The 26,712-nt window shown below is 45.7% G+C and overlaps 1 protein-coding gene across 1 annotated transcript; it reads right to left on the reverse strand.

Moving 5' to 3' along the window:
- On the reverse strand, positions 1–26,712 carry LOC147641141 (protease Do-like 9). Its single transcript, XM_086818608.1, has 10 exons — positions 26,504–26,712; positions 25,209–26,141; positions 24,424–24,623; positions 22,517–22,697; positions 22,232–22,423; positions 21,895–22,127; positions 21,686–21,787; positions 661–711; positions 472–576; positions 1–393 (listed from the first exon to the last, which is right to left on the reverse strand). Exons 2-10 carry the CDS (start codon positions 26,125–26,127, stop codon positions 295–297), a joined length of 2,082 nt encoding a protein of 693 aa, XP_086674734.1. The 5' UTR covers positions 26,128–26,141; positions 26,504–26,712; the 3' UTR covers positions 1–294.

Here is a 26,712-nt window from a genome sequence, read left to right on the forward strand (position 1 = left end):
TGACAGAAACCAGAGCTTGACCTTTCAAAGGAACACCATCTCCAAGACCGACAGCATTAGAGTATAATACCAAGTCCAGCATTGTCTACTGTAATATTGAAAGCAAAATCCAAAAGCGCAAATGGGTTGTCAATTTACAACTGTCTCACCATCCTAAAAGATACCCTCTATTGGGCCTACCAAGATTTGTAATGAAGTTAAAGTGGTAAGGATGTCAGGATGTCAGGATGATAGTTATAGATGTGTGCCTCATAAAATCGCCCCATCACAAGAACTCAAAAAGCATAATATTGTTTAAGATTTCAAATCTTCAGACATAGCTGATGGTATGCAGTGAATTGCAAGAATCTCTGGGGTTGCCTTTTTGGCTTTTTTAGTCTCTAGCACGATCATCTGTTACACAAAGAGAAGCAAATCATTCACCAGTTATTATGGGATGTGAGATGTTAGCAAAACCCACAACAAGGTTACCTGCTGATATTCAAGATCGAATTTCAGAAACTGTTCTTCACAAGTCTCCACCATGTGTGCCAAGTGCTTCAAGTTCTTTACCTGGGTTCCATTCAACGCCATTATCTGCAGAAACCAACAAGTGATTTGTAACTCATAAAAGTTGCAAATGACACTCAACTAGATTCAAAAATCAGCCAAATGGATCACCTGGGTATTGACAATCTCTTCGTAGCCAATGTTAATATCAGCCACCAATACCTGTCATCAAAATTTTTCACAAAACTTATACAACTTTTAAGCGAAGTACATCACAAAAATGTCGAATGATCAGATAAGAAAAACCTTGAGCTTTATATCCCTACACCGAATGCAGATGGAACAACTGTTATGTGCATCCCGCACTTGTAGAACATTAGTGTTTAGTGGAGGACAGAAATGCTCCAGAGCTACTCTGTGTGTAGAGGTAAAGTGAGAGAGAGAGAGAGAGAGAGAGAGAGAGAGAGAGAGAGAAGTAAACTCAATACACTGGTAGAGCAAATGATTGCATGTACAAATGAAGCTTTGATTGATGCATGTAACCTTTAAAGTACAATGCCTTTTGATTGAGCCTTATCTTTTGACACACTACTCTCATGGGGCAGTGACACATGGCTAAACTGATGACATCACTACTTACTACTAAGTAGCTATAAGCCCTTCTTCCTATGCACATACTTCGCACACATTCACCTTAAAGAGGTGTTCACACACGTACACTCATAGGGAGGAGTGTTCACACATGGAAGCTCCAAATATCCAACAAAACCCCCTTCGGTGGAGATGCTAGAATTGCCTTCAATAGTCCCTGTCCTCCAATACTAGCAAAGAAACGTGACATGTTCCCCGCAACTGGCTCAGAGGCTCATGAACATGGGTCAAAGACTAATAAGCATGGCTCAGAGGCTCGTGTAGCATGGCTCAATGTGAAAGACTCAGAGGTCATATCTTGCTTAGAGAGACAAAAGACAACATACATCAGCACATCAAAGCAAAAACCCCCCTATTTCTAGGTAGGCTTACAGCAACAACAACAACAACAACAACAAAACCAAAAAAAAACCCAAAAAAAAAAACAAAAAATCACACAAGATTTCTTATCATATTTTGGGGGACATCCTGGGCAAAGAACCCTTTGACTCATACAAAGTAGAGAACCTAAAAAAGCCAATCATAATCTTCCTCTTTTAAAGAAAGATTGTCCATCACGGTAGCTGCATGTTCCACTTTGTGGATGCTTTTGCTTCCTCTTCTTCTTCAGCCACTAAGTTTGCATGTACATTTTCTTGTTCCTTGGCCATCTTCTTGAAGCATCTGTCCTCTATGTGTCCGAGATTCTTGCAGAAGTTGCATTTGATAGTCCTTTTGCCTTTTTCCTTTATGAACATGGCTTTGTCAAGATAAATGCTCTGTCTTGCTGCTCTTTGAGACGACGATCTGCATCTATCAAAGCTCCAATCATGTCATCAAAAGAAGTCTGTCTATTCACCCCGAGATAAGTCAGGATGTCAGCAGATTTTGTCGAATCTTCAATGTTGGACAAGAGGTCGCTTTCTTGTCATCATTATCTGGCTCGGCATTTAGGCTAGCTAATTGTTGAATGCGAGAGCCCAAATTGTTTAAATGTTCCCCCAGATTTATAGTTTCACTCACTTTTGAGCCAAAGAACTTTTGCTTGAGAAAAACCTTGTAATTGTTAATTTTATTACCAAACAGGTTTTCAAGCTTGTCCCATACCTCTTTTGCAGTTTTGTTGAAGTCTACATGATGAATCAAACTACCTACAAGACCAAGGCAAATCTATGCCAGTGCCTTGTCATTTTTGTCTCGCTAAACTGAACCTTGAATGCCTTTAAGTTTTTCCTCGGTGCCGTTGACCACGTTCCAAAGAACATCACGCATGAGAAGTAGATGAATCTTCTTCTGCCAAGTAGGGAAGTTAGGTCTGGAGAACTTCTCGAAAACAACATTACTTCTGCTAGCATCCATGGTATATGTATAGGCCAATTAATGACAACTCTGAATGTGGCAGATATACTGAGTAGCAAGTAGATAAGCTAGAAGGTTTCCGGGTAGTGTAGGAGCATAAGAAGCATGTATGAAATGCCTACGTGGAGAGCAAGGAAGGAAAGTGAGTAATGGTCACTGAAGTCAGGCTGTAGAGGAGGTGACGAGTAAGCACTGTCGAGCTCCTACAATGCACAGCATGCGGGTGAGTAGAGTAGCAGAACGGTGTGTGGAGGAAGAGAGAGTGGACACACAATGCAATGGCAGCTGGAAGGCCTCAGTTGGCAGGAGTGAGGCAAAGCGCAAGTGAATAGGTGTGGCAGAGGTAGAGCGAAGGCAACGTGCACTCGGCGGGACTGTCGATAGACGCAGAGGCGCAACCCGAGTAGGCGGACAACCACGGACGGACCTTGCACACTCGCGCTGCCCGCTTTTGGTGGCAAAACAAGCGGAGCTGCCTGTGAGATGCAGTGTAAGAGCACTAGCGCCACTCGTGGTTGGCAGTGGTGGAGCTTGGTGGCGCTGCACGGTAGGAGGCGCGCAGAGCCTTCTTCGGCAAGTAGCCACAGCACAAGTCAGGCCTCAACCTGGCTTGATACCATTTCTAGAACCTTAGTATTTAGTGGAATGGCTATGGAGGACCAAAATGCTCCATAGCTTGTGTAGAGGTGTGAGAGAGAGAAGAAAGAAAGAAAGAAACAAAGAAAGATATATTAACATCTTCAAAAGGCCAAAGTGACCTATGAAACTTAAGGAATTACATCAAGTCCATGTGATACAATGTGCGAGTTACATTAAAAAATGGAAATGCTAGGAACTAAAAATGAAAAGCTAAAGCTGGTACTAGAACTGAGAGCATAAAGCTCTCTACCCTCATCCTAGTATATCCCTCATCGGGAGCTGCTGCACGGTGCTCAAGGTGGTGGGACTGAACTGGCGAGAGAAGGTCCTCCTTGTTAGAATTTGTGCATCTCAGTGTATTTTGGGGAAACCTATTTATGGGTATTTTATCTTTTTTTCCTATTTTAGCAAGTCGTGAGCAGTCGGCCAGCTCCCTCACATCACTATAAAAGGGGTCTCCCATTATTCACTTGATGTAATCCAATCCAAGCACAAGGGCAACACTTCTTGCTGGCTATTGCCATTGTAAAGCTTGACGCTATTATAAAAGGTGATCTTGTCCACAAGCTCTCTATCTCCTTTGCCCCCCCTCTCTCTTGTTTTGTCTACGCTTCCGCCTGTGCATAGTACATACTCCAACATGGTATCAATCGCTTAGGTACCCGGCCGCATTCTACATTGCAGTTGTGTCTCTTTCGTCTGCTGGCTGCATTTCTGGCTCTTGAAGGCGACTGAATCTTCTCCGTCCATCTGCTGTGTTTTCTGGAGATCCTAACAGTGGCTGCGTTTTCTCATCATAGCTATGTTTTTTTCTCCTGGAGGCTTCTCACATCTGCGTTTTCCTCTTCAGGCTGCCCTGCTCCTGTGCTTATTTCTCAAGCATCAAGTTGCTAGCTTCTGTTGGCTTCATTTTTGCTTCTACATACATTTACAGCAGTTGTGTGAAGTTTGAAGGCTGTTTTTGCAGCGTGGACTGCAGTGGAAGGTGTTCTCTTCGCGTGTGGTGCAACCCAACAGGCGGCCCCGACATCTCTGCTTCTTCCCCGGCTTTAGTTGGTGGACTGTTTTGCTGCTGTCCAGCCTCTCTCTCTCAGATTTGAGAAGGACCCGGCTTCCCCTCCCTCCAATTGGGTGTTTCCGGTGAGTTTTGGTGGACTGTTTTGCTGCTGTCCAGCCTCTTTCTCTCTCAGATTTGAGAAGGGGCTGATTGGTCCTAGTGCCTCGCTTCGTTGGAAAGTGCTCAAGAAAGTCTTGGAGTGCTGAGTTTTGTGTACTTTGTTGCTGTGGATATGGCTCCCCCCTATACAAACAAGGATGACAAGTTGGACGGAACCAACTATGCCCATTGGAAGCTGAATATGAGCATCTGGTAGACTGGTTCATTCATCCATAAGGGTTTGTTCAAGGCAATGAAAAGAAGCCCGAGCGTTCTTAGAACTCGAGGAGGTGGACCAATTCCTTGCAGAATTACAAGGGTTTGGTCAGGGCAATGCTTTTGCAGACCATTGCAAAGGAGGTCTCACCGGCCGTGCATCTGGTTCATTCATAAGGGTTTGTTCAGGGCAATGAGAAGAAGCCCGAGTGTCCACAGAACTCAAGGAAGTGGACCCAGGATCAAGAGGATGAATTCCTTGCGGAATTACAAGACTCGGAGAATCGTGATTCGAAGGCGCATTCAATGCTTGTGCAGACCATTACAAAGGAGGTCTCAACGGCCATGCAAACTCTTACCAGTGCACATCAAGTATGGTCCAAATTGGAGATCTCTTTGCTCCAGATTCATCAATGCGGGCAGTTACTTTGCAAGGGCAACTCTACAATCTGTTATCTCCTGCTGGGAGTCATTTCTCATGAAGGCCAAGGTTATCCACGATCAATTACTGGCAGTGGGTGCTGCTTTGTCCTCTACTCAGTTGGCTGCACTTATCCTCACCAAGCTTTCCCCGGAGTATGATGTGGTTTCTCGGGCTTTGAGGTGCCATGTCACAACCACTTCATTAGATTTTGATGACTTTAGCTCCCCTCTCTTGGGAGAAGAGTCCGTCCTCGTTTCTCAGGGTAAGATCAAGGTCTCTTAACAGTTCTAATCAGGCTCTTACTTTAGTTCAGAAGAAAGGCCAGTGTCATTGCTTCTCATGTGGGAAGAGAGGACATCTATCTAAGGATTATTTGTCCAAGAAGAAGGACAAAACCAAGGGCAAGTCTTCATCTCAGAAGAAGGACAAAGACAGAACAACAAATACTTCCAGTACCTCATCTCGGGCTTTGAGGTGTCACGTCACAACCACTTCATTAGATTTTGATGACTTTAGCTCCCCTCTCTTGGGAGAAGAGTCTGTCCTCGTTTCTCAGGGTAAGATCAAGGTCTCTTAACAGTTCTAATCAGGCTCTTACTTTAGTTCAAAAGAAAGGCCAGTCATTGCTTCTCATGTGGGAAGAGAGGACATCTGTCTAAGGATTGTTTGTCCAAGAAGAAGGACAAAACCAAGGGCAAGTCTTCATCTCAGAAGAAGGACAAAGACAGAACACATGACAGTGATACAGATACTTCCAGTACCTCATCTAGGGCTCCCAGGGCGCTTCTAGCTCGAGAAGACCAAGATAGTGTACTTCTCTAGTATACATGCAGTTTTCCCCATGTGCTTGGAGGCTTGAGGTGGGGGAGGGGACTGGTAGCAGCTTCATTTTTGGGTACATGGAAACCGTGAGTCGGAGTTCCAAGCACTAAAAATCTAGCAAGACATGGTCATCTTTGGTGTAGCAAAGATTATGGACAGGATTTGTTTCGAGTTCATTGTTCGAGGTTTTTTAGGACGTGATGTGTTCACAGTCCACTGTTGGGGATTATGGACGCGGTGTGTCCAGCAACTAATCATCTTATTCTTGGAGTTCACTGCACACTTGTGTGGGAATTCAAAGCCAAAAAAAGTTCCTTGCTATAAGTGGTGGCATTTTGTTTGGAGAAAACAGGTTGGCGGGTGCTCTCTTCGAGGTGATTCTGATATCTGCAGTATTGGAGGGTCCATAGTTGCACCTTCATCAACTTATCTTCTTCAGACTCTTGCACACTATGAGCTACAGAGGGGGTGTTAGAATTTGTGCATCTCGTGTATTTTGGGGAATACCTATTTATTGGGTATTTCATCTTTTTCTCCTGTTTTAGCAAAAGTCATGGAGCAGTCGGCCAGCTCTATGAGATGTCAACCATCACTATAAAAGGACAACATTTCTTGCTGGTTATTGCCATTGTAAAGCTTCATGCTATCATACAAGGTGATCTTGTCCACAAGCTCTCTATCTCCTTTGCTCCTTCTCTCTTGTTTTATCTACGCTTCCGCCTGTGCATACTCCAACACTCCTATGGTGGGAGATGATGGCCGCGATCTACCTAGTATCAAGGTCATGGGCAAGGGCGTCGTGCTCTACAAAGCTCAGTGGCTCTATCAAATTGCACTCCTCTCGATCGGGCTCAAACTACTGCCGCCTAGGGTTCAGGTGATAGGGTGGGGGCTGCTCTAGTGGTCTCTGCATGGGATCTAGATGGAGTGGGGACTGCTCTAAAAGTATCTGCCCGGAAGAAGTCTGTCTGTAAGTGCCCTCTACCTCGGTCCCTCGCTCTGCTGCTGCTGGCCTGTAGTGTAGTAGGGACTCTCTGTGTCACTCCAAAAGGAAGAGTCCTAGGCATCTCTGATCATGGTAGTCTATGACCCTAGAAAGTGGACCAAATCCATCACGGAAGAGGCAATGGAATCTCCCCCTGATCTTGTAGTATAGCCGGGCACCTACATATGTAATGCTCCTGTCTCAGCCTGTGTGACACAGATCACATATCCAATCCTAGTCCATATCTGGCTGACTCTATCCACAGCTGATGGGAGGATGTACAGATCTAACTACCATTCGCACACCTCACTCCAAAAGATAGGTGTGTATGCATGTATCTTGGCCATGTAATGAAGCCATTCTCTGTCAAGTGAAGCATGTGGTCACGGTAGAAGCTCATCTTCATCCCCAATGGTTGTGTGGGTGACCTCAGTCCTCTGAGTATCAAGCCTGATGATATCATGCCAGATCACTCTGCTCCGCTCTGTGTGGCTGAGGTCATAGGTGGGGGCCTCCATACCATACTGAAATGGAGGCAAAGCATCCGCCTCCATGCCATGAAGTCCAAACCATGTAACCACCTATGCATACCAACACTGGGTATCCCCATCCCAGAGGGCACAAAAGCTAAGTGAGGGTATCTGTGTAGAGGGAGGTCCCATAATCTATGAAGTAATGTCATTGTCTGGAAGAGGGCATCTATAACCATCGGTGGGGCTCCCATCTCAGCCCGTACAATCTCATCTGACACAGATGGCTTACTCTTTTATCATCCGTGAGATGATCATCGTAGACCAAAGGGGGCTGTGGACAGCTCCTTGGGCAACTCATTTAGGCACCCAAATGCCCAGCCAAAACAACAGCCCAAGGGGACCACCCTGATGCACACCCTTTTAGGGGCCTTTTGGGTCTCATTCACCATAACCAGCAGTCGGCCTGGACTGACCAGCCCTTGCAGCCCTGTCTACGGGGCAATTGGGCCCAGCCATTGCCCATCTCATTCCCAGCCATTCAGTGTTGAAGCAACACCCTTCTCGCAGCCTTGAGCAGCAGTAACAAGGCAAAACGCAAGGGCAAACTGAGGTCAACACAGACAGCAATCTGGCAACCAGGTGAGATCATTGTAATCTTCAAGGCGGAGGAAAATGCAGGTCCATTTCAGGCAGCATTCAGCCCCATCTTTTGTACTCATTCATCTGCAGCAATAAAGCAAATACACCATCTGTGGTGGGGGCCCTTCAATGGGTACTTGGGACCCAATCTGGTGCATTGTGCAGTCTATCTCTCTCCTCTTTCTAGGTCCACATGAGATGCAACTAAAATTGCAGCCACATACGGTCTCCTGGACAATGCATCTGCAAAAACATTCTTCTTTCTTGAAGTGTACACAATCTGAAAATGAAACATAGAGATGAAATTTGCCATGCTCATATGCTTCTCTGAGAGCTTGCTCTACGTAAGAAAGTACCTTAGGCTTTGGTAATCCGTCTTTACCCTGTTTCCATATGTTCCCATAAATGCCCAAAGAATGCTCCGCATCATGCAAACGACGGCTCTCATGAGCCACGGCATGTCCCTCTTGGTTTAGGACAACCCCAATACCATTCCCACAAGCATCACACTCCACATCGAAAGGCTTCTACAAGTCTCCGAATTATCAACATCTGCCCGAAATACATCCCTCTCATCCAGTGTCCATTTGAACACTACTTTCTTCTCAATAAAATCATGTAATGGCGAGGCAATCCAAGCAAAATGCCTTATGAAGCGCCGATAGTACAAGCATAAGCCAAGAAAAGTTCGTACTTCATGTATGGATGTCAACTCTGGCCATTTGCAAGATAGTACAAGCATAAGCCAAGAAAAGTTCGTACTTCATGCATGGATGTCAACTCTCGCCAATTGCAAATGGCATCAAGTTTTGCGGGATCCATCCCTACACCATCCTTGGATACGATGTGCCACAAATAGTGTACTTCCAAAAGGAAGAACTCACTCTTTTTGCTGTTTATGCAAAGCTCTCTAAAAACTATGGCCAAATGAGCTCTAAGTTCCTCCTCATTCTTGGAGAACACCAAGAGGTCAACAAAGAACACACCTGTGAATTTCCGGTGCTCTTGGAAAATGTGATCCATCATTCTATTGAATGTAACCAGAGCATTCATGAGACCGAATGGCATGACTAGGTAGGTACTCAAGCTGTCCGGAATGCCATCATATGAACATCCTGCCATATCGCACACACATGGTGATGCCTGCTCTTCAAATCAAAGCGGCTAAAGTATGCCGACCCATCAAGCTTATCAAGTATGTCATCTATGCGCGGAATCGGAAAATAGTAAGCTTGTTCAATGCTCGATCTCGGTAATCAACACCCATTTGAAATGACCCGTCCTTTGTGCGAGAGAGCAAGATGGCAAGGAGCTTGGCTGAATTAAACCCTTCTCCAAAAGCTCATTTACGTGCTTCATAGTCTCCTCTTGTTACGTGGCACTCACGCGATAGGCGGGTCATTAGGTAAACTACCTGGGACCAAGTCAATGCAATGATCCTCGAGCCTTTGAGGTGGTAGCCCCCCTAGCAATGTGTCGGCAAAGCAATCTTTAAACTCAGCAAAAAAATTCGGCCTCTCTTGTGTGAAAGTATCCACATGCACACACATCACTATGTTCAGCATTGTCACAAACAAAAACCAAGTACGGGGAAAGACTCTTTTTCATTGCTTTATATAGTATGTGAGATACAACAACGATAGATTCTATCGCACTGCACGGCGGAAAATGAGACAACTGCTGTGAGAAAGAAAATGCAGAAGTGTAGAGCGAGAGAAGCTGTATAAACTCTCCTATATACAATCAAGATCTGGTACGAATGGAAGTGGGGAGCAAGGGTGGTATTTATACCACCCTATGCTGCTGGTCAGCCAGCCCAAAAATAGCCGACAGTCTGCAGACATGTCCACGACTGGGGTAAAACCAATCGGCCAGCACAACATGGCAGTCGGCCAGGAGAAAAACAGGTTGGCCAGTCGACCAGCACAAGAAGTCCCCCACAACAAGCAAAAACTGGGAAAACAATGGAAAATAGCCGACAGTCTGCAGACATGTCCACGACTGGGGTAAAACCAATCGGCCAGCACAACATGGCAGTCGGCCAGGAGAAAAACAGGTTGGCCAGTCGGCCAGCACAAGAAGTCCCCCACAACAAGCAAAAACTGGGAAAACAATGGAAAAATGAGAAAAAATGGAGACTACTAACTCGGGCGCGCACACCCACAACAGAGGTCCTCACTCCCTACTAAGTAATATGGTTCAGACAGGAGATGACTGCTAACACCCCCTCTCAGCTCTTGGATAAGGAACCAACTCCAGTGAGCTCGAGTGCTGCCGGAGCATCGCCTAAGGTAGAGACTTCGTGAAGAGGTCCGCTAACTCGGGTGGGCACACCCACAACAAAGGCCCTCACTCCCTACTGAGTAATATGGTATAGACAGGAGATGTGGAACCAACACCAGTGAGCTCGAGTGATGCCGGAGCATCGCTTGAGGTAGAGACTTGGTGAAGAGGTCCGCTAACTTGGGCAGGCACACCCACAACAAAGGCCCTCACTACCAACCGAGTAATATGGTACCAGACAGGAGATGACTGCTAACACCCCTTCTCAGCTCTTGGATGTGGAACCAACCCCAGTAAGCTCGAGTGTTGGCGAAGCATTGCCTGAGGTAGTAGAGACTTCGTGAAGAGGTCCGCCACATTGTCCTCCGTTGAACAATAAACAAGCAAGATGTCACCAACCAAAATCTTTTCACGAACAAAGTGATATTGTTTCTATATGCTTGGTCCGGCATGGAAGACCGGGTTCCGAGCAATAGCTATACAGCTCTGGTTATCGCACTGGATGACCGTGGGTTCCTTCTATGGAAACCCAATCTCGCCAAGTAACCTCCGCAGCCACACAACCTCACAAGTAGCACCACAAGCAGCCCGGTACTCTGCCACTGTAGATGACAAGGCAATAGTTGGCTGACTCTTGTTGCTCCAAGAAATAGCTCTTGAGCCAAGGGTAAATCTGTAGCCTGATGTAGATCTCCTCGTGTTTGAATCTCCTCTCAAATCTGAGTCACTCCAACCTTGGAGTCTAACTCGTTCCTTCGTTCCCCCTCTAGTGTCATAGAAGAGTCCAAGATCCTTCATACCCTGCAGATACCGCAAGATCCGCAATCATGCGTCCCAATGAGTCTTCAAAGGTGTCTGCATGAATGAGCTCAACAACCCCACTGGAAAGCTCGAGTCCAATCTGGTGTTCAGCAACCAAATCAATGAACCAACAAGCTTCCAATGCGAGGCATCAATCTGCTCACAAGGATCATTAACTGTAAGTTTGGTATTCGGATCCATCGGTGAAGAAATTGGCGTGCAGTTCTCCATGCCAAAGGTCTCTAGCAACTCATGAACATACCATTGCTGAGAAACAAAGAACACCCCCTCTGGGTCCAATCCCAAAAAAGCCTAAGTCGGTCATCTCAAACTCCTTTGACAAGACAGCCTTCGTCACAGCTATGTGCTCCACATGACCGCCAATGAGAACAAGATCATTCACATAAAGGATAATCAAAGTGACCATACCGCGTTCCCGAAAGAGATACAAATTAGGATCTGCAACTGATCTCTGAAAACCTTTCCGTAGAAAGAAGGAATCAATCTTCTGATTCCAAGCCTCGGGAGCCCGCTTAAGACCATTCAAGGCTCTCAATAACCTGTAAACCATCCCCTTTGATCCCGGAACCTCAAAGCCTGGAGGTTGCTCAACATACACCTCCTCCTGCAAGTCACCATTACGAAACGCAGATTTTACATCCATCTGATACACCGGCCACCACCGCTGAGAAGAGGCAAGGGCAAGAACTGTCCGAATCGTGGTCATCCTCATTGTCGGTGCAAAGGTATCCTCATAGTCGATGCCAGGGGCTGAGCATAGGCCTTAGCCACAAGTCTGGCCTTGTGCTTGTCCACTGACCCATCAGACGTATACTTGGTCTTATAGACCCATTTTGATGCCTTCAGAACCAACTCCCAAGTATTATTCTTCTCAATGGCTTCAAGTTTCACTTGCATGGCTTTCCCCCAAATTTCCTGGGAAAGAGCTTCCTTAACGGAAGTGGGCTCTTTGTCCCGAGTGATACGAGACATCAAAGCATAGTTCACACGTAAAGGCTCCTCTGACTGACGAACGCAAGAACTGGAATGTCCCTGCCTGCTGCCAACATCTAGCAAGCCATCCACCATCCGGTCTCGAAAAGTCCGCCGCAGCATATCCACATTCAAGTGGCCATGACGAAATTGCCACAAATCACCTCACTGAGAACCTGTAAGAGAGAGTGCTAAGAGTCTGTAAATCCCTTTCTCCATTCCGCCTTCCCATACAACATGGTCAGTTGCTTTGTCCCAGAGAGCAACAAAATGCTCATCAAACTCCACCCGTATGCCAGTCTTGCAAACCTCATGCACTGCCATCGGGAATGATCTCCTCACTGCCCTCACTATGAATAGGGATAGTGGACTTGTCACCAATACTGTGTTCCTGTAATAACTCTCGGGAAGGAGTCATGTGCCTGGAAGCACCACTATCTAGAATCCACTCCCGAGTATCCCTAGTGGTAAGTCCAACGGCCTTCCTGCTCGAAGAAGATGAAACGCCGGTCTCGATAATCTCCAATGCACAAAAGTTGGAGTCTTCACGGTTACAGCTGAGGAATCTGCACCTTTCTCGGTGCTCCGTTGAGGACATTTCCTAAAATAGTGGCCTTTCTCGCCACAATGGTTACAGGTCTGCTCTGCCTGCAATGCATCGCGTTCCGAGTCAGGCTCCTGCTCAACAGACTTCGCCTGTGAAGACTTTCCTTTGCCCTTATTGTTGTTGCGGCCTTTCGACCACTGGCCAGTCAAGGCCTCAAAACCTCCGCCTTGTGGAGGATTCGTAAACCGCTCTTTCTGGTCCAAGACCATAAGCACAAGCTCCTCCCACGTGATGGTGCTGAGCCTCCCACTGGTGATCAAAGAAGAATAGAAAGCTGAATATTTAGAGGTCAGATGAGATAGCAAAGTGATGGCCATGTCCTCTGAAGATATCTCCTTCCCAGCCTGAAGAACCTCCTACTGAAGAGCCTGGAGTTTGTTTGCAGGATTCATCACTCGCATCTGCACTTCCAAGGAAATCCACTTCATGGGTGATACCCTGTTATACAGAGAAGCCAAGTGCTGCCAAATCCCTCGGGCCAGCATCGTGTTTGATATGATTAATCACCTGGGATATTAAGGAAGATGAAAGAACGCACACGGACATTGACACGATCCCATAACTGTGTCTGAGCCTCTCATTCTTTCCTAGTAGAAGGTAAAAGCTCCCCATCCTCCAACTCTAGCCGTGAAACACCAACAACAAGGAAATCGGCCAAGTCATAAGACTCCAAGACAGACTCCATCATTACCTTCCACATGCCAAGTCATAAGACTCCAAGACAAACTCCATCATTACCTTCCACATGCCATAATTGGTCCCGTCCAACTGTCAATCCACTAGGAATGTCGGGAGAGTGGGGATATCTTCACATGCTTCTCAGCCATCTCAAGCAAATCTGCCATCTCAAGAGTTCACAAGGTCTTGTGAAGGGAGGGTGGGTAGGAAAAAAATGAAGAAGAGGCTACAAACACCATGCAAGGTGGCTGTCCAACAGTGATGGCCGCCTTCTACCCGTTCTCCAAGTCCCGAACAGCCCAAGAATTCTCCAATCAGCACCAAAAAATAGAGTTCACAAGGTCTCGTGAAGGGAGGGTGGGTAGGAAAAAAAATGAAGAAGAGACTACAAACACCATGCAAGGTGGCTGTCCAACAGTGATGGCCGCCTTCTACCCGTACTCCAAGTCCCGAACAGCCCAAGAATTCTCCAATCTCTCCAAGACAGACTCCATCATTACCTTCCACATGCCATAATTGGTCCCGTCCAACTGTCAATCCACTAGGAATGTCGGGAGAGTGGGGATATCTTCACATGCTTCTCAGCCATCTCAAGCAAATCTGCCATCTCAAGAGTTCACAAGGTCTTGTGAAGGGAGGGTGGGTAGGAAAAAAAATGAAGAAGAGGCTACAAACACCATGCAAGGTGGCTGTCCAACAGTGATGGCCGCCTTCTACCCGTTCTCCAAGTCCCGAACAGCCCAAGAATTCTCCAATCAGCACCAAAAAATAGTAAACCCTCAAGCTCTCACTGTCTCCAAGCTTCAAGCCACCTGGGGCTCTGATACCATGTCGGAATGCACAGCGGAAAATGAGACAACTGCTATGAGAAAGAAAACGCACAAGTGTAGAGAGAGAGAAGCTGTGCTATATACAATCAAGATCCGGTACAAATGAAAGTGTGGTATTTATACCATCCTATGCTGCTGGTCGGCCAACCCAAAAACAACCAACAAGCTGCAGACATGTCCACGACTGGAATAAAACTAGTCGGCCAACACAACATGGAAGTTGGCCAAAAGAAAAATAGGTCAGCCAAGACCATATCAGTGGGCCAGCACAAGAAGTCTCCCACGACAAGCAAAAATTGGGAGAACAATGGAAAAATGAGAAAAAATGGAGACTATGAAACTCGCGGCGGGTGCCCGGGGGACTAGGGCCTTTTACACACTTGTTGATACCATCAATGCATATTAAAACATTTAAACATGGCCACAGCCTTAACACATATCCATCATCACTTTGCATAAAACATAAAGCTGGACAAAACATCCACAAATGCTGAAAATGGAGCTTGCACGTGTGACACCGCATAGAGGCCGGAATGGGACGACCCCCCCCCCCCCCCCTGGAGTATTTTATTACCCAAGGAGAATAATATCATGTACAAGCTTTGAGGGCCTTACTCTCCCCAAGGGAGATGCCGGATTATCCATATACAAATACCATAACACAGCCCAACACGAGGCAACCAAGCCGGAACATAGGCTATAGAAATGCTGAGCCAACAATATAATCCATATACCTCCGTGTGGGTACTGATTCTTCCCCAAAAACCACGGGTCTTCATGCAATAGAAAGGGTACAACAAGTACAACTCTCCATTCAGCCAGTACAACAAGGTACATTGGCTGGTACAGCCGGTACGGTGGCTGGTACAGCCGGTACAGCAAGTACAAAAGCTGGTACAGTCGGTACAATGGGTGGTACAGTAGGTACAAAAGCTGGTACAGCTAGTACAAGGGCTGGTGCAACAGGTGCGATGGCTGGTACAGCCGGTACAACGAGTACAGAAGCTGGTACAGCCGGTACAATGCGTGGTACAGCAAGTACAAAAGCTTCAGTATTTCTTCGCGATGGAAGCCTCCAAAACAGTCCCCAACAGCCGGTATTCTTCATGGGCAGCCTTCAAGAGAGAGAGAAAGAGAGTAGCCATCATTAGGGCAGCCTGTAACGGTGGTAGAGGCTAGTGTGCAGCAAGAGAGCCTCTCTTAATGAAGAGAGAGGACTCCAATTTATAGATTTGGGTCTCCCATGAGCTAAAATGGCAAGAGAAGGCTACGATGACAAGTGGAGAGCCACACAATAGCTGAAGTGACAAGTGTGAGGCCACCTGTCTCACTTTGATCCACTTTCTAACAAATGTCAGGCCACTTGTCTCACTTTGGTCCACCTCCTTGCCGCGTGTCCCAATCTAAGAGATGGGTCCTTCCATAAACTTTATCTCTAAAAATATCCCAACTGGTAGACATTCTGCTCATAGGCACTTTGCCAACTCTTGGTATCTGCTCAATTCCAAATGTAATGACGCGAACAGAATTTCCATCAGAGTCGGGCCAAAAATAGCAACTCTCCTAAATTTTAGGAGTGTGGTCCTTTGTATTCTAGGATAATCCCATTCGCTTATACTTTCCAAATATTTAAACATCCTGGAGTCCACCAGACCCCTTTCAGACTGGGAAATGTCCAGGCTGGTGACATCCTCCCCAACTTCTTAAAAGTTGTCCGCAACTTTAAGCTTCAAGTCATATATTCAAGATATAATCATGTCCCATCGATTGGGCGAGACGAGACAGTCTCAAAAATCCAATATAACTGAAGAATCCATGTTCCAAAGAAATGGATGAGACAAAAACAGTCCCATAAGTCTAGATATCATAATCATGTCCCAAGATAAATGGGCGAGACAAATCAATCCCATAAGCTAGATATCATAATCCATGTCCCAAGTAAATGGGCGAGACAAAACAGTCCTATAAGTCCAGATATCATAATCCATGTCCCAAGTAAATGGGCGAGACAAATCAATCCCATATGTCCAAATATCATAATCCATGTCCCAAGTAAATGGGCGAGACAAAATAAGTCTCTTGCCAACAAGACATCGGTCCACATGACCGTTGGCATAGACATAAGTCCTGTCATGTCCACTTTACCACTTGCACTCCGTGTTGGTACTCTAACCACACACCTTGGATGAGAGGGGGGCTCAAGTAACAAGATAAAACAATCACTCGCAGGCATAGATAACCTGGTGTTCCATAAGCATTTCTGCTACACATAGTTTTTAGGCATTTCGGCCACCAATAGTTTGTAGGCATTTCGGCCACCAACTCACACTACCCTCTCAAGTGCCCATGTTCCCTTCCATCTGCTCTCTATTGTTCCACCCACACATGGTAGAAACAATCTTCAAGAGAGCACGTAGGACAAGAGAACACTACACAGGGCATGTTGTGCTTGTCACTACCCTTTCAAGTGCCCATGTTCCCTTCCATCTGCTCTCTATTGTTCCACCCTCACATGGTAGAAACAATCTTCAAGAGAGCACGTAGGACAAGAGAACACTACATAGGGTATGTGAATCATGAGTTTCATAAGTCCAATGCATCCCAAACAAAGGGAGCCAAAAGGAATAATCCATAAACCTGAGGATAGATCCAAAGAAGTCCAAGAATCCATAGACCTATATACCATAATCCTTGTAGACCATAACTCTTACCACATACTCCGTGCTAACCACACACCTTGGAGTAGAGGTGGACTTTATCCATAAAAGCATCATATCCATGAGATATCCGAAGATTTCTTCTCTATAAACTCGGACAGATTCGTCCATAGAGAGCACGTAGGACAAGAGAACACTACACAAGGTATGTGAATCATGAGTTTCATAAGTCCAATGCATCCCAAATAAAGGGAGCCAAAAGGAATATTCCATAAACCGGAGGATAGATCCAAAGAAGTCCAAGAATCCATAGACCTGTATACCATAATCCTTGTATACCATAACTCTTACCACATACTCCGTGCTAACCACACACCTTGGAGTAGAGGTGGACTTTATCCATAAAAGCATCATATCCATGAGATATCCAAAGATTTCTTCTCTATAAACTCGGACAGATTTGTCCATAGAAATTGCTTGTGAAGCCCAATATCTATATAAATCTCATCCAAGAAAGAAATCTCCATGGATATAATCCATCCCAATAAAGGGAGCCATAAACAATGTTTCCCTGAAACCATCTCAAGGCAAACAATAACACCTTTCTCCTTGCATAGCTATACAAGGGTTAGTGAACATCAAAAACACTTCATAGTAAAATGGCAAAAGCACCAACTTTGCAAACTCAAAGTATACTTGGCTTTTCTTTGCCAGGTTGGTCATGAAGCCAAAAGAAATATCTCGTCACCATATCCTTAAGATATCCTGAGATATATCTCCATATAGCTTGCATGTAAGCTTGATAATGTAATCCACGATATCCATATGGAAAGAGTGCTAAACGTGAGCACATAAAGCCAACTCCATACTTCCAAGATAAATTTTGTGATTTCATAAATCCTTAGACCATATTGCTCATGCTCTTGTTTCATAGGCTGTGAAGTGGCTGGCCATGCTTAATAGCAATGATGGTAGTGTGGTCCCCACTTGAGATCTTTTCTCTTCCTTATTGATAGAAGGAAGCCTCCGCTTCCAAGAAAGCCTATGCTCTGATACCAATGAAACTCGCGGCGGGTGCCCGAGGGACTAGGGCCTTTTACACACTTGTTGATACCATCAATGCATATTAACACATTTAAACATGGCCACAGCCTTAACACATATCCATCATCACTTTGCATAAAACATAAAGTTGGACAAAACATCCACAAATGCTGAAAATGGAGCTTGCACGTGTGACACCACATAGAGGCCGGAATGGGCCGACCCCCCTCTTATAGTATTTTATTACCCAAGGAGAATAATATCATGTACAAGCTTTGAGGGCCTTACTCTCCCCACGGGAGATGCCGGATTATCCATATACAAATGTCATAACACAACCCAACACGAGGCAACCAAGCCGGAACATAGGCTGTAGAAATGTCGAGCCAACAATATAATCCATATACCTCCGTGTGGGTACTGATTCTTTCCCAAAAACCATGGGTCTTCATGCAATAGAAAGGGTACAACAAGTACAACTCTCCATTCAGTCGGTACAACCAGTACAATGGCTGGTACAGTCGGTATAATGACTGGTATAGTCGGTACGATGGCTGGTACAGCAAGTACAGTAAGTACAAAAGCTGGTACAGCTTGTACAATGGGTGGTACAGCAAGTACAAAAGCTGGTACAGCCAGTGCAAGGGCTGGTACAGCCGATACGGTGGCTGGTACAGTCGATACGGTGGCTGGTACAACATGTACAGCAAGTACAGAAGGTGGTATAGCCGGTACAATGGGTGGTACAACAAGTACAAAAGCTTCAGTATTTCTTCACGATGGAAGTCTCCAAAACAGTCCCCAACAGCCGGTATTCTTCATGGGCAACCTTCAAGAGAGTAGCCATCATTAGGGCAGCCTGTAACGGTGGTAGAGGCTAGTGTGCAGAAAGAGAGCCTCTCTTAATGAAGAGAGGGCTCCAATTTATAGATTTGGGTCTCCCATGAGCTAAAATGGCAAGAGAAGGCTACGATGACAAGTGGAGAGCCACACAATAGCTAAAGTGACAAGTGTGAGGCCACTTGTCTCATTTTGATTCACTTTCTAACAAATGTCAAGTCATACCCTACTTAGAGCGAGGAGGCTTGTCTTTGGGTAGACTGATGTAGGCATAGTCATGTGCGGTCAACCTCTTATATCAGGCTCGACAAGAGAGTTCGCGTGTTGGCACACTATATTCTTGTGTATCACGTGTTGTAGTTTAGAGCCCAAATCACCATGGCTATTGAATGTCTTCTCAAGCATCTCCACCTTTGCTCCCAAGGGGGGTTTGTTAAGATTCGGAGTCTCATATGTCTATGTCCCCTCCTATGTGTGAACCCCTATTTGTGTGCGTATATGTATGTGTGAACAGCCTCTATAGGGTTATTGTTCTTGTATGTGTGTGTGAACACTCACTTATCATTTGTGAGTAAGCAAACATGTATGAATCCACTCTTAAGAGTGGTTAGGATCATATCTAGATATTATACCTGTCTAACATAAGCAGAGATGTCATCCAATCTAATCCAGATGTCTAAGGCTATAAAAGCATTGTACTTGGTGAAACTTCAATCACATCAATTCAATCAAATCATCATTGAAACGTGCAACACTCTGAGCACTGTTTTTCTCTCTCTAGCTCTCTCCCTTTCTCTCTCTACACACACACACACCCATGGATATCTTCCATCCACCTTAGCTTACCTGCACCTATGTAAACCCTAACCCTAAAACAACAACAATGTCAAGTGTGCTATTTACGCGGTGTCCAAGCCCACGTAAGATCGTCTCCCTACTAAGGAGAGGGAAACAACCAGGCTCTAATACCAATGTAACTTGTAAGTAACCCCGTTGGGTGTGACCGTTGGGTGTGAGCACGTATTGGACATTGTCTCGTAAATAACAATCATTTAAAACACTTTATGAAATGGAAACAACATAAAACATAGACAAAGCTGAAAAATAAAATATGCTCAAAGACACCACACTAGGACCAGATCCCAAGCCGACCCTCTCTCGCCCCCCCACCACCACCACCACTACCACCACCACGTATCAAGTATATTATTGGAATATTTTATTTGTACAATGTTCCACAGGCTATGCTTGCCAGATTTGCCGTAAACAAAAGATGAATACAAAACCAAACAAATTGGTTGGAGAAGAATCCATTGATGAAGACTCCTTCAACAATTCCTTGTCTCCATGCAAACGGGTCATTGGTGTTCCGGGTCCACACACGGCTCTGGTGTGACCGTACTAGCACTTGGCTTGCACTCTCACAACATAGGAATGCTGAAAAACAAAGGATTGGCGCCCGTAGACACTCCTGGGCACGATACCAAGCAACAGCGCAAAGTTGTTGTCGACGTTGGAGCGCGACGAGAGCAACCAGCTGGACTTACGTGCCTCCCACAAGCTCAAACGTAGGCCGTGGGGAACAACACCAAAATCAATGTCCACCACCAAGATAATTCACGGCCAGCAACACAACATCTCGACCAACATTGAGAAACCACGTAGGCAGTCCGTGCAGGTCATACTGTTGTACAGCCTGATGACATGGCAACCATACAGCCTTGTCAAGTCGGCCTATAGATTTGCGCGCGTGTTGGAGTGGAGAAGGTCACTTACAGCTTGTTGATCACGGGTATGGCCTCGGAATCCCAAATGGATGAGTGTAGCACCTTCTATGAGCAAAAACGAGGGAGAGGTAAGAGTGCAGGAGAAGGTGACGATTTGCTTCAGGGAGGAGAGAGGAAGCCCACGACCATGCAAAGTAGGTGGCCAACTACTTTAGCCACCCACATGTGGGCTTTTCCACCCACATAGGCCACAAAAGTGCCCAACAGGCCCACATGGTTGGGCCCCGGGTACTTGGTAAAAATGTCCACCCACTTTTAATGAATGTGAACCCGCAAAGATTTTAAACATTACAAAGAATTTTAATAAATTAATACAAGGGTGTTGAGTGCACTTTACCACCTATTCACACGCCACAAAACATGTCAAAATACACAGCAATCACAAGGTTCACGGGAAGGCATCTCAGGCCCGTGCACTAGACATTCAAACACACGAAAACAGTTCACGCGAAGACAGCTTCTAACATGCAAACATGTATGCATGTGAACAAATCTCCCAGTCATGGAACAAGTATAGCACTAACATTTCTAGGCACAAAGTCTAGCACATCGGAAAGCGTGGAACTGGGATCCCAGGCGTTCGGATCCACACACTGGCCACTGACAAGCGTAAAGAACCGGGATCCTGGACACTCCGATCCACACTGGCCACAAACAGATGCAAAATTGGAGAGGACAATTTAGGTGGCCAAATGGTGGCACGCACACCTTTTTAGGGGCTTTCGGTGCCTGGTCCACCACGACCATTAGTTAGACTGGTCTGACCAGCCCTTGCAGCCCTATATACAGGGCAATTGGACCCAGTTCTTCCCCAAAGATGAAAACGCAGGTCCAGTCCGAGCAGCATTCAGCCTCACCTTTTGTACTCATTCATCTGCAGCAATAAAGCAAATACTCCATCCGTGGGACCCAACCTGATGCACTGTGCAGTATATAACGTCTCTCTCTTTCATGAAAGTACATGAACTTTCTATCTGCAAACTAACAAGAAGGTCCAAAGACTTCCACGTATGTAACAACATACATGCCAAGTACATGAGAAGTACTTACTGTTACGTGCATGATGCGCATGCATATGTGTGCATGCATGCACCTGTGCATGTGCATGAGCATGTGTGAGAGTCTTAAGTTCTTTTGTTTGCAAAGATAGGACATACGTGCATGCACGTGTGCATGCATATGTGCATGTGTGAGAGTCTTAAGTTCTGCATGCCTGCATGTTTGAGTTATTTTGATTAAATAAATATGCGTGTGCGTGGTGCATGCACACCTGCATGCCTGCCAATGTGCAGCTATTGAAAACAGGGATTTCGCTTCAGAGGTGACATCAAACCTGGGAGATGACGACCAGCTGCTCATCCTCTGTTTGGGCCATGGAATGTAGCAGCTTGTCAAGTAGTTTCACAGGAGCATCATAATCATAATCCTTGCCATACTACAAGCATCACGAGACTAAAATTGGTCATCTGAAAAACAAGGTTTCTGTTTCAAGAGTATATGCATACAATGTCCACTTCTTCAGGTCCCCTTTGACAAACCTACCTCTGAACGGAGATAGGGCACCGAGACTGCAGCAAAAACGATACCCGCCAAGATGTAGTAGGACGGGGGCCGGCCCTTTATGTGTGCCGGAACTAGACGTTTATGGTTTTCAAGCTTTACATTGAACTCCAAAAACTTGGTCTCTCTAAGGATTTTGACCCTTGCTTGCTCTCCGGTATACTTTTGTGACACAAGGTAGCTGAATCCAATCCTTTCTCCATGGCGGAAAGGAACTGCAAATACACCAAAGGTGAAAGTAAAGTAAGAGCTGTACTGCCCAAGCTAGAAATCTTAATACCCCAAAGACAAAGCACACTTTGATACCATCCAAACAGACCTGTGCCATCATTAGCTATATCGATATCATCAAAACTCAGAAGAATATCTGATGATTGCAAGTACTTCGCTGCAGGAGCCGTTGGCTCAACCCTCCTAACCCGTACCCCCTTTTGGTGAGGCTCCATGCCAAGTGCTTTTCTCAGATCTGGATTCTCAATTTTTTGCCAGTCTATTCCAAGTATAGGAAACCCTGTATAACAACAAAAACACTTATCAAGCTTTACAAATAATCCCACCACACTTAAGGCAGAAATAGCAACTATGGCAGAAGATAAAACCCAACCTGTATAGTCTCCATTGCGCTCGTAATCGTTAATAAAATGACTAATAACAGGCGTGGGAATCACATATCCAATGTTTTCGGCATCTTCGTGTTTCAGAGATTGGAATGCAATGCCCACACATTGACCTTTAGCGTTGAAAGCAGGACCCCCTGAGTTCCCAGCATTTATAGCTGCATCAATCTGCATACAGAAACACATCTTTGTGCATATGCGTGCTTCTATTACAATTTCATTGGCGATATTTCATACCAGCATATCATATATTGCACAGTGAACCCAGTTAATTGCTAGTCCACTAAAGTTTTTTTTTACCTTTGAAAAGGCTTGCTAGTCCACTAAAGTTTTTTTTACCTTTGAAAAGGCACTGAAAAGGCACCTTTGGTCTCCCCATTAGCGCCCCCCCACCCCCCTCCCCCAAACCTCCAACCAGATACTTACGTGAGGGCACTTCTTTAGCAGCTTTCCAGCCCATCTACACTGCTTTCAATCACATAAACTACTTCTTATTGCTCTTGTTCCATGTTGTCTCTTGCCCCTGCTGCCATGGCATATGCCTAATGTCTCACGATGAAACATCTCCTTCCTTAGTGTGCAGCCCTCAAGAACTACCCGTCTTCATCATTCACTCATTGGCCTCTTTCCTCCCTTTCAGAGTCCACGGTAGGGCCTTTTGTTCTCAGCCCATCTAGTCCTAGCTCTTAAGCATGTCTGCATACATTTGAAGAAGTGATGCATGGGACATCATCCCTTCCTCTTCATCTTCCTCCCTCGATAGAGCCAAGAAAGAGCCCTTCACGTGCTTTAGTAGCTTACTCCCAAGCTATGAGAGCCAAATAATGGTGCGCAGATCCTGAATTGGCATCCACATACCAACAGAAGCACAGTCAAGTCCATGGGACCCTCACATTACAGCAAGCCGTTAACTCGCAACTAACTTGGATTGCTTCATCTTTTGATACAGGTGGCACACTCGTTTGCAGGCCTGCATTGTTGAAACTAGGCACGCTTGGAATCAAAACACTCAGATGCTATGCAATATGGAAAAAAAAATACTAGGGAAAAACCGGCAATATACTGCTGACAAGGTGCACAGCCTTAAACCAGTACAAATTAATACATATGTGCATTATTTTGAGGCTTCTCTCCCCATTATGATGGCAAACCCAAAAAAAGGAGAGTAATATAGACACCAAGTAAACCAAATATTTGGCCCTTGTCCCAAAATACAAGAATAGGCTGGTACCTCTGTAACCATTGGCCATCACTCTAGGACACAAGGATCAATCAGATATTGCATGAAAGGAGCTTCACATGCTTGCTGCTCACAAGCATGCAAGTTCATAAATGGATGGGTCATGAAAATCTACAACCAGCAATTCAGTCCCTAGGTGAAGTCCATCCTTACAGACCCAAGTTCCAAAATCCAAAAATAGGCTGCTACTTCTGTAGCCATTGGCCATCACTCTAGTACACAAGGACCTATAGGATATTGCATGTAAGGAGCTCATGTGCTTGCTGCTCACAAGCATGCACGTTCATAAATGGATGGGCCATGAAAATCCACAACCAGCAATTCAGTCCCTCGGTGAAGTCCACCCTTAGAGACCCAAGTGCAACTTCATAGCATGGGACATTGTGCACACCACATGTATGAGTGCAAAAGATTGACATGTCACCTACACCACCCACAGACGATTGACGATTGGGCATATCTCCATTCAATGAGAGTGAATCTATAGTGGCTCAAGAGTGCCACTACACTTTGAAGCATGCACATTAATTGCAATTGAGACACACGACACAATGGAAATAAGCTTGCCAATTTCAAAGAAGATTATAAGCAAAAAGCCACTAGCCTGATAAATGGAAATCTGACCATTAAAAGCTCATGTAAATGGAAGCTTACCTGTACTCCCAAAAGTTCAGTCGCTCCATGCACATAGGATGTAACTTCAATCCTCGACACCACTCCACTTGTTACTGAGATTGTATCACCACCTATAGGGTAGCCCACAACAGTGACAGCATCTTGCAAGCTTGGTAGAGCCCCAAATTCCACAGGAGAAACCCCTTCCCAAAACTCCTCACTGCTAACTGTCAACAAGGCTGCAAACAAGAAGGCAATTAGAGCCAGATTGAAAGGCTTGGCATTGGCAAAAGTTATGCATAAAGGAGAGGAGAAAGTGACTGCCACTGTCCGTTACACTGCTCATTCTAAGCGTGGCTTCACAAAGACGGCACCAACTGAGCCCACCATGCAATTAAGTGCCTCCTAGAGCCATCCATCTCACAGACAAAGATGCCCTCCATCAGATCTTGTCGGCATGGGCGATAAACGTGTCAAGCACCCCAAAGACGAAACAGGTCTTGCATGTTCGAATAACAGGTCCACCACTATTCTTTGAGCATTTCACAGCTCCATAATGCTTCTATTAATGTTTGAAGTAATAGTTAAGGAGTCCCAAATCTCCATGGATGATCACCAGGAACTGCTCCCTGCTCTGCAGCCTCCCAATATAGAATTGGCCTTGCCTGCTTTGGGCGTGAATGCAGGGCCGGGAGCTGTTCCCTGCAGTTTAGTTTGGCACACTAAACAAAAACTTATTCGAGAAGAAGCCGGTAAGAGTGACAGATGTTGGGGGGAAGGTAAACACTGGGACTGGCACTTTCAAAGAGATGTAAAATACATACCAATGTCACACTCGGTTCCAATTGCTAGCACTGTGGCAAGGAATTTGGTATCAGAGCCACGCCTCTTGACCTTGACTTGAGTGTGATGCTCCACAGAATGGGCATTTGTCAGCACCCTTCGACCACTGATAATAAAGCCACTACTGTTGGAGCTGAACTGGCGTTTCATCTGCCAGGGCAAGGAGAAATTCGGTTCTGTGTGGACACAGAAGACTTTCACCACAGCATCCATGAAAGGGGAATGCTTGACAACTTCCTCCATCATCAGATCTGCATGCCCTAGGGGAACTGTTGGCAACCCTACCAGACAAGGGGACTGTGTTGTGGCTTCAAGATACCTCCTGCTTCGCGGAAGGGCAGCCCTTTCAACAGAACGCTCAAGCTTCCCCTGCATTTTCTTCACGTCTTTTCCTGCTATGTCATTACCATGGTCATGCCCTGTTCCAGGGATGGTCCGCTTAGGGGGGCGCCCTCGCTGCTTGATCCTACCCATGGCTGAGTCTCTATCGTGGAATTCTATATCCTCCGGTGAGGTTTCTCCTGCATTACTCCCATTCACATCTACCTTCACATCTGGAGATGAGAAGCCAGCCCCTCCTCCTTTGCGAGAGTTAGGGTTAGAGCTCAGGCTAGGGTCCTTGCGAGGTCTGCCTCGCTTCCTTTTCCCTGCTGTGCTAGAGTTAGGGTTAGGGCTCAGGCTAGGGTCCTTGTGCGGTCTGCCTCGCTTCCTTGCCACTGCTTTGGGAGAATTAGGGTTAGGGCTCAGGCTAGGGTCCTTGCGAGGTCTGCCTCGCTTCCTTGCCACTGCTTTGGGAGAATTAGGGTTAGGGTTCAGGCTAGGGTCCTTGCGAGGTCTGCCTGGCTTTCTTTTTGTTGAAGTGTCCAGTGACGATGTCACCTGCTTATCCTCTGATTCCATTTCGCAACTTCAACCTGTCAAACAAGCCAACAACAGATGCGGTGAACAAACAAAATACTTGCCCAGAATTATCTTTCCACCATAGTCAGCAATTCTAGCTAAATGCAAACCCGGAATTCCAACAAAATGCGATATACATCCACAAAAATTGCACGTAGTCTCTGCACCAGAGTCTGCAAGCCCTAAATTCTGCTCTCGAAACGAAAACCCTAAATTGTCCCTAAATTAGCCAACAAGATGAGACACATTGCACCTGCTCCAGAGTCTGCAAAACACCCTTAATTGCCCAACAAGGTGGGTTCCAGCGCAGAATCTCTGCGTCAGAGCCTGCAAAACCTAAATTCTGCTTTCAAAATTAAAACCCTAAACCGCTTACCTGAGTGAGAGCGAAGCAGTCCACTCGATGCTGCACGTACTTGCTTGTGAACAAAATAAGAAAAAGGGCGGCAAGCCAAGTGAGCTTTGTACTCGGAGCTTTAAAGGAATGCGGCTTGTCTCACCGCAGGGGCCAGGGCCAAGCTGAAGATGGCGTTACTAAGATTATTACACTGATTATGGTTATATTGAATATAAACATAGCCGTTG

This window comes from Cibotium barometz, chromosome 2 (genome assembly GCF_041138505.1).
Source record: "Cibotium barometz isolate CiBa-2024 chromosome 2, ASM4113850v1, whole genome shotgun sequence".
NCBI classification, from domain to species: Eukaryota; Viridiplantae; Streptophyta; class Polypodiopsida; order Cyatheales; family Cibotiaceae; genus Cibotium; species Cibotium barometz.